We start from the raw sequence: 14,054 nt of genomic DNA on the forward strand, positions 1-14,054 counted from the left end.
TACGGAGATCCACGAAGCTTTTCAGCTTCGTTTTTTCTCCGTAAGTATTAAGTTGCATGTGTAAAATTAGGGCTGCTTTTACAAAGTGTAAACTGTTTACACCTTGTAAAAGCAGACCCTTCTTACCCGCGACGCTGTTATTTTTTTTTGTTTTAATTTTTTTTTTCCGCCGTATCTTTTTTTTTTTCCCGACGCAATTTTTTTGACCCGGCGCATTTCACGAAGCTCGGCGTAACGTAATTTCGCGCTATGCACGTCGGGAAAATGACGTCACGAGCATGCGCAGTACGTCCGGCGCGGGAGCGCGCCTAATTTAAATGGGACACGTCTCCATTTGAATAGGAACGCCTTGCACCGGCGGAATTTAAGTTACACACCCGAAAATTTCTAGGTAAGTGCTTTGTGGATCAGGCACTTAGGTAGAAATTTTGCGGCAGTGTAACTTAAATCAGAATATTTAAGTTACGGCGGCTCTTTGTGGATCTGGCCCTTTATTTCTAGAAAAATAAAACGTGATTGGAGTATTTTCTTTCTTCAAAAGATGTTAAATAGATACTCTGGAGAAGTGGCAGTCATTGCTAGATATCCAATAGCAATACAATTTTGATGGACATATCTTGAACATAAAGCTCTTTTCACCACCATGAGAAGCTTTACAGCCATGACAATCACTTGCTTATCCAACTAAAATAGATTTTTGATCATCTCATGTCTGTATGTGCCTGTACAGACTGCAGTTTAGTTCTGGAGACTTAAAGGCTAACTCAAGGAAAATAATAAATGTAAATCTATCCTTGCAGTGGGGCCTCCCCAATGCTTGTTATGTCTAGGGGAGAATTGAGTCCATCTCGCTTACATGATTCCTTTCTCCGGTGCCCTTGAACCTCTGATCTGTGGGCAGAGCCTCAGCATTATCATGTACCATACAATGAAATGAACCCTGTATGATACACTAAGGAGGCTGGAGTGCGACCCGAGCCAGTTGCAGCCTAGAGAGCAGCTGCAGGTGACTGGTGGCAGCTTTGGAGGGAGCCTGCTGGAGCCGGAAACAAGGTAGGTATTTATTTACTCCTTCGTCCTCTGCTCCTTGACTGGGGAGTGCACTGCAGTGGCCTGTCAATTGCTGGCAATGTTCAAAATTGGGAAGATTGCTTTTTTTAATAAAAATGCTAGCCCAAGATTTTTTTTGTCTATTCTCTTAATTGACTGAGTAATGTACTTTTAAAATATGTTTGCACTCACACAATCACTCTGTATTTCTTATATACATATATAATGTGTGTGTTTTAAGATTTTAAAGTGTTCTAATGTCCTCCTGTATAAGTATTTGCTTATTGCTGTTTTACCTTTTTTCCAGCATTGACCAAAAAATGTCCGGAATCCAGAGCGGCTATGAGCTGAAGGAAGCCAAGGATATCCTCTCTGAGCTGAAGAGCATAAGGAAGGCCATAAGCACTGGAGAGAAAGAGAAGCAGGACCTGATGCAGGTTTGTTCCATAGATCAACAAACTACATGAAGGGCTTGACTACATCTGCCTGTCGTCATTCATATTTTGTTAGTTTTTTGATGTCCTAGCATTAATTGTAAAAACAGAATAAGCTCTGGTTCACACTGGTGCGATTTGACATGCGATTTGATATAGATGTCTGCACAGGTGTCTCTGTAATCGCAGAGGAAATCGGGACTGACAAGCGGGAGTGAAATCGTTGCGAGTTCAGCTGAACTCGCACAGCTTCATTCCTGCAGCCCAGTGTGAACCTGGGCTAAGGGAAACTGAAAGATTTCGATTTTAAACTGCAACTCCTTTTTCACGGCAATAAAAAATAAATAAATATATAGATACTCCCATTTCGTTTATACATTTAATATGATCTTGTATTAAGATGGCAGAACCTACAGTAGAAATGGTCAAGCGTATCCACCTGCAGAGCAGAAGTGGACACGGCTAGCTTTTGTCTATGGGTGGTCGGATGGAAAGGGACTGGTTGTCCATTTCCATCTGACTGTCGTTGGATCTAATCCACCGGAGGGATGGGAAACAGATCCCCATCCGCCTGTTTTTATCAGACCAGGTGCTGGCGGGTGTCAGCGGGCATCTGCAGCTCCATAGAAAACAATGGATGGTCCGAACAAAAAATTGACCGGTGGACCTGATCTGTCTGCTGGTGTGAAAGGGGCCTTAAGCGGAGTTGAACCCTCCTATGCTTTACAGCCAAGGAAGCTACTTCTGTTTGATCTGCAGTTGTCGTGGTGCTATACATGTGATCAGTTATGACACTAGCCATTTGATGGTTTGACAGTTTGGTTGAGGACACAGGCAAATGTGACAGTTAGCAATCCCCACATTCTAGGAATGTAACTGTTTTGAAACTTAAATCAACGGGTTTAGTTCCGCTTTGATTTACTGCTGTTCAGGGACTCTGGGCTTCAAAAAAATGTCTTCAGCATGAAGAAACAGGAGCAATGCTGCAGGCAATTTATAGTGCACACTAATTTTGGTAGCCTAATTATTAATGTGGAGTGTATGTTCCTTGGTAAAGAACATTATTTTTTATTAAGTTGTTATGGGTAAAGTTCCGCTTTTCCTAAAACCATTACATTCATGCCATGAAAAATTACTGTCGCAGCTGATTGTGTTCCTAAACCCAACTATCAATCCATTAAAGGGCTGATGTCATGGCTGATCACATGTGCAGCACCATGGCAAGTACAGTTCAGAGGCTAAGATAGTAGCTAAGAGAAGAGGGTGTAGTTCCCATTTAATGTTGCCTAGCTTGGAATGAACAAAGAATCCCTAGAACAAGGTTCGCAGTAGACGCAACCCCTACTATATGCACTGTTAACAATAGCTGTGTAATGTATCAGATCTTGGCAGTTCTTGGGATTTGTTATCGTCAGAATTACAAAATGTATTATCACGTGCCATTACTGGTTAAAGAATTTAAATTTGACCTGTGAAATAAAATCTGTGCTTAATTCCACAGTGATCTCCACTCTTAAGCAAATCTTGATTTTGCCAAACAACATATGGTACTGTCTTCTCTCCATTATAAATGCATTTATCCATGTTTCAAATGCCAAGTCTCATTACTTTTTGCTTAGAACAACACGGTCACTATAACCCTCATCAGATCACAGTTACATATTGTTACTGCATTAAACACCTGAGCCGCAATATAAAGGGTGCGATTTTTCCTGACAGGTTGATTGTACCTGTATTTACGAAGCAGGTGCTGCACAATTTTTTTTCTTGTGGCTAGGGTTTGATGAGCCTTCATAAAGCTAGAACCAAGAAAACTTCTTTCTACATGAATGCCTGCCTGTTTTTTTTTCCCGTTTTCATGGTATCCAAGCATGCTCTCCTTTTTATTGAAGCTTATTTTTAGAAAAACTTAATGTGGGAAGAATATATGTAGGCGTTTTTGGCAGGAGGCATTTTATAAAACTGTATTGCTTGTTTCTGTTTGTTTGGGGGAGTTTTAGTTTACAATTGCTCCGCTTTGTTTTCTTAGAGTCTTGCGAAGCTCAAGGAAAGGTTTCATCTAGAGCAAGGCAGAGGAAGATCAGAGCCAGACTTGACGTCCAGCCTCACAAACTCTCATTTGTCTCTGTCCAGACAGACACTGGACGCTGGTTCACAGACTGATATTTCTGGCGATGTAAGTTTTTTCTCATTCTTGCTGACAAAGATATGTCTATCCTATAAAGTTTGTTTTCTGTACAGAAGAAAAGAAATACTTTATTGCTTCAATTACTTCAGTACTTTATTGATTAGGAGAAAAAAGTTATGTGTCGTAACATGGGTAAGAAAATCAAAGAATTGTGAATATTGTCTGCAGTCAATTTAATAATATCCAGTTATTTTTATTTTTTTGCTATAACATTGTTTTTTAATTAGCAATATTCAAAACTTGAACAGCCCTTTCCCCAATTTTTTTTTTCCAATTCCTAATAACACCACAGATCCTGATTGTTTCTTATCCTTATTTACTCACATGTTTTAACATCACTTGCTGCTACCCTAGTTCTTATTTCCTTTAATTCTATTTTAGCAATAGTACACTGTATGGTGGTGTCATTTGGTGACGAAGAACAACGGTATGCTATGATCTATAAAATATAAAGGTAGAAAGTAGAAGGTGCCAAAACTAAGTTTAGAACAGGGGTGCCCAACTGGTGGCCTGCGGAGTCCTCTGATGTGGCCTAAGACCCTCCTGCGCTGGGATTGCGGGTCGGCAAGTATAGATCAGGCGTTTCTGACCTGCCAGCCCACAGAACTAGTATTGTGAATGGAGCCAGCAGTAGAGGAAGCAAGCGGCTACAGAGGGAGCAGAGGCGCATAAACCGGTGCTTCCTCTATAGCATCAGCTCCTTTTCCAGGTGAAGCGATATCAAATGCCCAGGAGAACATTTTGTACAGCTGGTGATGCTGGCAGAAAGTGACAATTTCTGCAGATGCATAAAGTGACGGAAGGCCAGTTTATGAAAATCACAGTTTGGGCATATATGAGCAATAGTGTTTTAATGGGTATTAGGCTGCTTTTTCACTGATCCGCAGGTGCAGTGCACCTGTATCTTACCTAACCTGAACTATAGACTTCTGTTCTCCTGCAGGTTCGGTGCTCGTTCTGAAAGCGCACCAAAACTCCTGAATGCAGGAGTGTTGGTCTGCTTTCAGAAAGTGCCCCACACCTGCCAGATAAAATAGAAGTCGATGGCAAAGCACAGCTAACCCGCAGGAAAGGTGCCCTGCGCTGCACCTGCAGTGTGGAAAAAGCACAGCACATCATTGTGAAAGCAGCCTTAGGCCCCTTTCACATGATTGGTCCATTTGAGTCGGCCTGTCTGTGTTCTTTCTTTTTGTAAATGTGTGTAAGGGTCCTTTCATACGAGCGGACCGTTCGTCCGTTCATTACAAGTCCGTTAACGGACTTGTAATGAATCCCTATGGGAACGCGTCCGTTAGCGGATGGAGTATCCGCTAGCGTCCGCGTCAGACGGGATCCGCTTTTCCGAACGGAAGAAACCCTATTTTTCTTCCGTTCTGCGGAACGGACCGGATGCAGACGGACAGACGGTCCGTCTGCATCCGGTCCCCCATAGGGGACAGGGCGGTCCCTGCACTATGTGCGGGGACCGCCCTATCCGCCGACAGCTCAGCGGGGATCCCCGCTGAGCTTTGGCGGACACACGGAGCGGACCCAGAAACGTTCCGCTCCGTGTGAAAGAGCCCTTACAGTAGGTAAACATCAAAAGGGATTGGTCTCATGGGAAATGATAATCCTGATTATACTATTCAAATATAAAAAAAAAAATCATTTATTTGAGCCCTGCAACCAGTTACCAAATCACTGAAGTGTCCATTGCTCTTTAAAAGTTTGAGGACCCCTGGTGTAGCAGATTAAAAGCTTTATTAACTAAAAGACGAGTGGCAGTTCACATGATTTTTATGAAAAAAGGCATCTCCTCCAACATGTGGGGTAACAGCAGTTTCTCTATGGGCTCGCAGCTGATTCCAAGCTTCAGAAAGGAGTGCTGAAGCTCTGAGATGCATAGCCATGCACCATTCCAACATGTGACATCCATTCCGGCCTGGTGTTTGTGTTGGAGGTTTCAGCTTCCTGGTTTTCTTCCTGCAGTAGTGTGGACTGAACACATAATTCACAAGACAAATTGCCTTGTCTATGTGGTATGCTACATTGGTCAAGGCTGCCCAGCGCAATACATCTTGGTGGGAAGGGCCCAAAAATATAGAACAGAATATTCTTCATAAAACTTGTTGAACTTGTCTGTAGCTGAGACAGAGATTTCCTGGCGGGTTTCAATGAAGGGAGGTGGTGTCAGTGCACCATTTAGAGGTGTCCTTCCTGTATTTTTGATGTTTTATCAACAAATGTGAAACCTAATTGAGCATTATCAAAGAGAAGAAAAGGTGCCACTCGCCAGTCCAGTGCATTAGTATGTAGATGAATGTGGCGTTAGCCAGCACTTCTCTAGTCACACCCTGACATGTTTCGCCCCGCTCACTGGGGCTTGGTCACCGAGGTCTGTGACATACATACTAATGCACTGGGTTGGTGAGCGGCACCTTTTCGTTCCTTTGATAATGATCAATCCGGGTTCACATTTTTTGATAAAGTAATGAAAATTTAGGAAGGAATCTGGTTTATCGTGATATGTGAACATAATGTTACCTCTCTCGCTACTATATTGTTCTTTCACTATTTACTGTATTTTAGATATGCCCATATCAAACAGTTTGCATTGTAGTTTTTGCCGGTTTGTAGTAAACAAATGATTTTGAGGCCCAGAATTCAGGACACACAGACAATAGTGGCTTTTAGTACTGCAGGTTGCTCTTTGGAGAGCGGTTGTGGTTATCATATTCAATCTCGCCCTCCTCTTCACTCAGGAGTTAAACTAGAAAAAAAGGAGAATGCTATTATCTGCTATTCTTTACAATGGAGAAGAATGTACTGGTAAGAGTATAAGAAATGTCATTTTGTAATCCTGCATATCTCTTATTGCTCTACCTCAGCTCAACATTCTTTTCATTTAACGGTGATAAAATGTATTCTTGGCAAACTGTGAAACTATAGTGTATCTCCGTCCTTATTATCTTCTTAACATCTCTTGACTTTAGCTGGCCCCGCTGCGGTAAATTGCTTATTTTTGCGTCTTAAACATTTTCATAGAAATGGCAGTTAAATCCAGGTCAAGCATACTGCTAATCGGAGGGCAGAATGCGTTTCTAATCACCTGATTTATTTACTTGCTTCACCCTTCCTCAGAGCCTGCAGTCATTCCATTTAGAGGTTCTGACACTTGTCTTGGGAAGGATTTAATTCTGTGAAACCATTTTCTGTGTTCTAATAGCAGTCTGGTCCAAATCCCTCTACGCTAATATGCGAAATTGGGTGGGCGAGCAGATTTTAGCTCTTGTTGCTTTGCCAGTTCTTTCTCCTACAAATCTAATTTCTGGTCTCAGAAAAATATTCATCTAAGATACGATTTTTGATGTGTTATCAATTTTCCAAGAGCTCTTCTCTGCTACAGCGTTTTAAGTGCTGATACCATCATATCCCTGCTAGTTAGGTGAATATAAGACAAGCAGGAGCCGCTATATCTCCCGTCTTTCGTGTTCCCGTCTCTGGCGAAGATTTGGAGCCAGCTACATATTTTGTGCTCTGGAGGTCTATTTAATTTCTTTATTCATGTCTTTGTTGTGAAAACAGCTGGGCTCATAGGGTGTGGACAGCAGGGGTCCTAGCTATTGTTTTTTTTTGGTTTGAATTATTTAAAAAAAAAAAATGATTCAGTCAATATAAAGAAAAAAAAGTTTTCTTTTTTTATCTGGGTCATACATTTATTAAAATAGTTCTTGGTGCACCAGATGGGCTAATAATTCATTTAGACATTCATCTGACATAGATTGGAAGTCTAGACTACAGCCTAGTGCAAACTTGTATTCTTCTATGTGTGATCTCTGCTGTATTGATGCTTTTTGCACCAGGTTTAATCTGTGACTACCGTCTTTATACGTTAATTGAGAACTGTCACGCATGGGCGTCCGCTGAACTTTTTTCAGGGGGGGGCATCATTGTAAGGTCATCCATGCTCGGTCCCTTTTTGACAATGTCATGAAGGGGAGGGGCTTAGTCATTGGTGCAGGTACAGCGTGGCTCTCTGGTTGGTGCGGGTACAGCGTGGCTCTCTCTTTCTGGCTTCCCCCAGCATGAGCACAGTATTCTCTTTTCTCCTCTTGTAACCCCCCCCCCCCAGCAGAGTGCTTGCATGCTGGGGGCTTTAGCATGGTGTCTGTGGATAAGCTGGGGCCGCCACTCTTAAGGGACTACATTTCCCATGATGCCCCCAGTCCCCAGAATCTTCTGATTGGCCCTCTGCTGTGACCAATCATGGCGAGGAAAGCAGGAAGCAAGGCAGCGGCACGGCAAATCCAATTAGAGCCGCTCTCTCTCTCTTCTAGCTCCAGCTGACAAAGTGGGGGAGGGGGGCGATCAGGGGAGATATACAGTACAGCCAGCCCACGGCTCTCCTCTCCCTGTCACAGCCCAGCTGCTCCATTTACCAGAGAATTTGGCAGCAGAGCTGTGACAGGGAGAGGAGAGCCGCAGGCTGGCTGTACTGTATATCTCCCCCGATCGCCCCATCCCCCTCTCTGTCGGCTGGAGCTAGAAGAGAGAGAGCGGCTCTAATTGGATACGCCGTGAAGCCGCCTTGCTTCCTGCCTGCTGTTTTTCTCCCCGAGGATCATGGCACTGGTTTCTAGGGGGGGCAAGCGCCCTCCCTTGCCCTATGGAGCGGACGCCCATGCTGTCACGTGTTATGGATTTTTGTTCCCCAGCCATGCAACATTGTAATTAAAGCCAGACCATGTGACTGCAATGGGGCTCAGAAGCATAGGGCCTCATATCTCGCTGCATAATGATTTATCCAATCAGCAGTAGTGTTTGGCAAATTAATTTAGGTAAAACGAATATAAGTCATTTCAATTACTTTTTCTCGTTCAATATGCTTATTAGGTTGCATAAGCATTCAATGTACATATAGAGTTATGAGTTCCCAAGATTCCTTTTATTTAACAATTATAAAATTCTTGTCAAACTGTGAAGCTTACAGCATGTCTCTGTTCTTATTTTCTTGGCCTTCATTGCAGCATTAAAAGTGTTTTACATTGTGTAATGTAATCCTGCAATACTATACATTCTACATGTAATTATGAAAAATAAAACAGTTTATAATTGGTGTACATTATCAAAATAAAAGAAGCACTTTTTAAAGATTGGGTGGGGGAGGAAAGAGTTTAAGAATGTTATTGGACATCTCGAATTTCATTTTTTTTATCATGCAGCAATACCTAGGTAACTCCAGATTTGATTTTGGCCATATGAATGATTTAACATTCCTAGGCCTTGCCTATACTCTGTTTTGCTGTTGTAAGATCATGTGTCAATATAACCGACGTTGGTATGGTCCAGAGACTTTAAAGAGTTTGTAAACCTTAGACTTGACATATGAACAAAGCATATCCCTTTACAGCAGGGATACGCGATTAACAGACCTCCAGCCGTTGCAAAACTACAAGTCCCATCATGCCTCTGCCTTTGGGTGTCATGCTTGTGGCTGTCAGAGTCTTGCTATGCCTCATGGGACTTGAAGTTCTGCAACAGCTGGAGGTCCGCTAGTTGCATATCCCTGCTCTATGGAGTTGGCGGAACTCCGGTGGGCAGCAGCGTGGGCTCAAGGAGGCAACTGCTTTGGGCTCCCCAACAATGACTGGGCCCAGAGCAGCTGCCCAGTTTGCCCTGCGTTAAAGACGACCCTGATCACATCATTAAGCCTGATAGCTAAGATTTGGCCAGAAATTTTGTCTATGTTTAGGATTAAAGTAGGACTGTAGGTGAACCATGAGGAAGTATATAAATGTGATGTGGAGACCATCTAAATTAATAGTGGTCAAAGTTTTGGTCCTAATCTTGTGGCTATCTAATAGACTATCAAAGGCTTTGGGGAGAAGTAGGAGAATTGGTCAACAAATGATTTGTCATAACTTTGCTTGACAGCATTTGTAACTACATTTAGGGAGTTTATATGAAATCTAATAAGTAAATATGAATTTTAGGAGACAGTGGAATCTCCTGAATGTCCCATTATTTCTATAAGACATTGAGGTGTATGGTTTACCTGTACTGTAACCCAGAGATAAAAATGGGCCCTATAGTACAATTAGTAGGAATTGCTGCTTCCATAATTTTAAGCTGTAGATTATCTCCGCCCTGAGATTTTTAAACTATAACACAGCAGCTAATGCTTTAGGACATGGGCACATAGCCCTGTATTTGCCCACATTCTGGTTATATCATAACTAAGCTCAGACACCTCATATACCTCACTAACCACAACCTTCTTTAAAGGGGTTGTAAGGTTTCTTTTTTTATTTAAATAACAAGCATGTTCTACTTCCCTCCACTGCGCAGTTCGTTTTGCACAGAGTGACCCCGAACCTCGTCTTCTGGGGTCCCTCGGCTGTCTCGGCTCCTCCTCGCAAGAGCAAACCCCCTTCATGGGAAGCGCTCTCCCAAGGGGGTTAGCTTGTGGGCACGCTCCCGTGATACAGCTGGCGGCTATAGCCAATGGCTGCGCTGCTATCTATCCAATCTAGCCAATCCAGGGCCAGACTCCATGGAGAAGAGGACCCCGGACACGCGCACAGCAGGTGAACAGGCTCAGGTAAGTAAAACGGGGGGGGGGGGCTGGGGCTGGGGCTGTCATTGCCAGGTGTTATTTCACCTTAATGCATAGGATGCATTAGGATGAAAAAACAGAACCTTTACAACCCCTTTATCTTCTTGACGCCAGTCACACACATATATGTGGCTGCTCTGTGTACACGCCTTAAATGCGTAAATGCGGCCCTGTGTAAACCACTTACCGTGCTGAGTGTGCTCTCAGCATGGTAGCCAGAGGGGGTCAGTAAGCTTCCAATACATACTTGCGATCAGCAGCTTTCTGATGCTGTGACAGCCAATCACAGAGGTCGCATTACCCAAATGCTTACCTCTGAAAGCCAGGAGGCAAAACTCTTAAAGGAGCCAGCAGGCGGTTAGAGCAAAAGGCTTAAAGAATGCGTCAAGACAACCTTCTACTTGTTTTGATTATTCAGTGTAAATATAGTTATGCAGTTCCTGTGGGCACTTTTTGATCTGCTTTTAAACAGTGAGGTCTTTAGGCATCCAAGCAAACTGAAGGGTTTTGACCTGGACTACTGAAACCTTTCCAGGAAATAACACTTGTATACTATACAGCACATATATATATATATATATATATATATATATATATATATATATATATATATATATATATATATATATACCCAGGAATGGTGCAGAAACTGTCTCCATGTGCTAGAAGTGGGTTGCATTGCTGGTAGCCAGGAACATTCTATATACGGTACTTCCTTCTTCTGATTCCCATCCCTGTGTTTGGGACCGAAGGTGGAGATGCATTTTATGGAAGTTGTGCAAAATGTTTAAATCTTTAAGCTGAAGTGTAAAACTGTTAATATGACAGTTAATTATTATGCTTTATTGCAATAAAGCTGTGTGTGTAATTTTAAAACTATGCTTATCTCTAAATTATCTGTTTTTAGATTTGAATTGTCTTTTAAAATAGAATCCGTACCAGTGATAGATGCGGGTACCTGTTCACTCACCATAAGGCTGAATGTGTCTTTTCCTATTTTATCCAACAGATTGGAATGAGGAGCAGATCGACTCTTGCAGAAAAGGTCAGGCTGAGCCTGCAGTATGAGGAGGCGAAGAGAAGGTATTGTTTCTAGAACTGGCTTTGCTCTTATGGAGCTAAAACTGGTTGTTGGGTGACCTCTGCTGGGCAATTATAGAATGACTATAATATAGTGTTTATGCAAGTTGGCATTCTTTTTCCATGTATCTTCCACCAGGAATCACTAATATCACCACTAAGCAGTGCTAATTTTAAATGTAATAAAATAAAAACCTGGGTCTTTACTTTTTTAATAGTATTCACCACACAGTTTGATTATTTAACTATTTGTTATTATTTTTTTTATCAATACATTTAAAGTATTGGCATATTTAATTTTAGATGGAGTGGAGAGGGATTAGAACATCTATTATTTTTTTATCGCTAGGGAGATTCACCCTCTCGATTTTGTCCTGTTTACTGTAAAAGTAAAAGAAATTGCCACATTTTGGGTTGAGATCAGGACACTGATGGAAGGGAAATCTTGCACACCTGGGTTCCCTCACTTTGGGGGGGGATTTCCTTTCACGACCTGTTTTGGCTATGGGGCAGGAAGTGAAGGAAAAGCTCCCCAATGGGACACAGATGACAAAAAATATATATATTGACAGGGGTTATAACTCTCCCTTATCCTATCCAAAGTGTACAAAAAAAAATACTAACGCCAAATGGTGTTATTATGCCTGCATAGGAGCTGTACATCCCAGAATACATTTAAAGTTCAACTGCATTTCTGACATTAAGGACTAAATTTCAAAAGCATATTTGTTAGATGCAAGAAAGTCATCTGATTAACTTAAATCGAATAAATACTATTTGTGCAGAAATGGATTATAATGATTATTATGAAGAAAACAGAACAAAGGATGCCCTACGTCTGCTGCCCTATGGCATATCTGGCACATGATCTATTTTCTGTTTACCACATTATTGGAAATAAATGATAGTTATTTATATGTGAAACCTGTGAGGAAATACATTTGAAGCAGTAGCTGGCCTTAGATTGATTGACATATGTGTCAATTAAATTGACTTCTGATGAAAGGGAATGTTGGAAAACTTTTTGCAGATCTGCAGCTGCAGCCAATTAAATGGAGGAATTTGTTCATTTTTTGAATGGTTCAGCGCTCTGGCTAAACAATTTTTTTTTTTTTTTTAATCTATGATAGTTTAAGGTAAAATAGTGCTGGTAGAATTAATGTACACTAGCAAATATATACTCAGTCAGTGCACAGGAGAGATTATGATGGTGAAAACAGCCCCGTATCTGGTGACTCAGAGAGAGAGGTAGGGAATAGACAGGGGTCACCATTGTATGTCTTTTTAGGACACACACAGAGAAAGCACAACACAAGAGGGCAGATATCATGGCTGATTCTATAGCATTACTTTACAGTGTACCCTCTGATGTGGGTCATTTATTACCAATACCCTCTAGTTTTCTGAGTGATTCCTTATGTCTTTAAAGCAGAGATTCACCCAAAGGGGGAGTCTCTGCTTGTTTGCTTCCTCCCCCCTCTCCGCTTCCACATTTGTCATCTTTTGGGGGTAGCAGATACCTGTCAAAACCAGGTATCCGCTCCCACTTCCGGGTAAGATCGTCGCAATCATTGTGCAGCGATTTACAAAATTTCCATGCCCCTCCTTTTGAATTTTTTTATATATTTTTTTTAACAGGCTGGAATGCCTCTTTAAATAAGTAAAATGCTAACTGATATATGTTGTGTACAGTGTGAGTTACGTTCTTATGATGAACCTGCCTTCTACAAGAAATTAAGATGCACATACTGGTGGCAGAATATATAGGGCCAGATCCACATAGCGAGTACGCCGGCGTATCTACTGATACGCCGGCTTACTTTCAAATTACCCGCGTCGTATCTTTAGAATCCTCAAACCAAGATACGGCGGCTTCTGGGTTCGATCCGATGGGCGTACGGCTTCGTACGCCTTCGGATCATAGGTGCAATACTTTGGCGCCTGCTGGGTGAAGTTTGCGTCGTTTTTCGCGTCGAGTATGCAAATTAGCTTTTTCCGACGATCCACAAATGTACGCGCGGCCGTCACATTCTCTTACGTCGTCTCTAGTCGGCTTTTTCCGGCGTATATTTAAAGCTGCTATTTTGCGGCGTATAGATAGACTTGCCATGTTAAAGTATGGCCGTCGTTCCCGCATCAAAATTTTAATTTTTTTTTTTTGCGTAAGTCGTCCGTGAATAGGGATGGACGTAAGTCACGTCTAAGTTAAAAAAAATTACGTTGTTGCGACGTCATTTCGCGCAAAGCACGGCGGGACATTTCGAAACGGAGCATGCGCAGTTCAATTGGCGTGGGGACGCGCTTCATTTAAATGAAACACGCCCCCTACCCGCCGATTTGAATTCCGCCGCCAGAAATACACTACGCCGCCGTAACTTACAGCGCAAAATCTTCCTGGATTTGACTTAAAGCCAGGTAAGATACGGCGGCGTAGCGTATCTCTGATACGCTGCGCCTATCCAATTATATGTGGATCTGGCCCCTAATGTCTAGCACAAGCTGCACATATTATTAGTATTGGGTAGGGTATAGAATATTTGTTTCACGCAGATGGAATGGGTTTAGAGATGAGCTTCAGAAGCCTTTAAATCTAGGTAACTGCTGCCCATCTGTCATTTTGCTGGTTTTTTTAGATGACACTTTGTTTAAATGCACAGCACTGACTGCACATATTAGCAGCATTTGGGTGTAGAATGTTTCGTACAGT

The 14,054-nt window shown here is 42.1% G+C and overlaps 1 protein-coding gene across 1 annotated transcript in view; it reads left to right on the forward strand.

Moving 5' to 3' along the window:
* WWC2 (WW and C2 domain containing 2) overlaps positions 1–14,054 on the forward strand; it is a 272,174-nt gene that overhangs the window by 144,391 nt on the left and 113,729 nt on the right. Inside the window, exons 6-8 of the mRNA XM_040333887.1 lie at positions 1,358–1,487; positions 3,514–3,660; positions 11,277–11,350. Coding sequence (XP_040189821.1) covers positions 1,358–1,487; positions 3,514–3,660; positions 11,277–11,350 — 351 coding nt within the window. The remainder of the gene's footprint in view (positions 1–1,357; positions 1,488–3,513; positions 3,661–11,276; positions 11,351–14,054) is intronic.

This window comes from Rana temporaria, chromosome 1 (genome assembly GCF_905171775.1).
Source record: "Rana temporaria chromosome 1, aRanTem1.1, whole genome shotgun sequence".
NCBI classification, from domain to species: domain Eukaryota; kingdom Metazoa; phylum Chordata; class Amphibia; order Anura; family Ranidae; genus Rana; species Rana temporaria.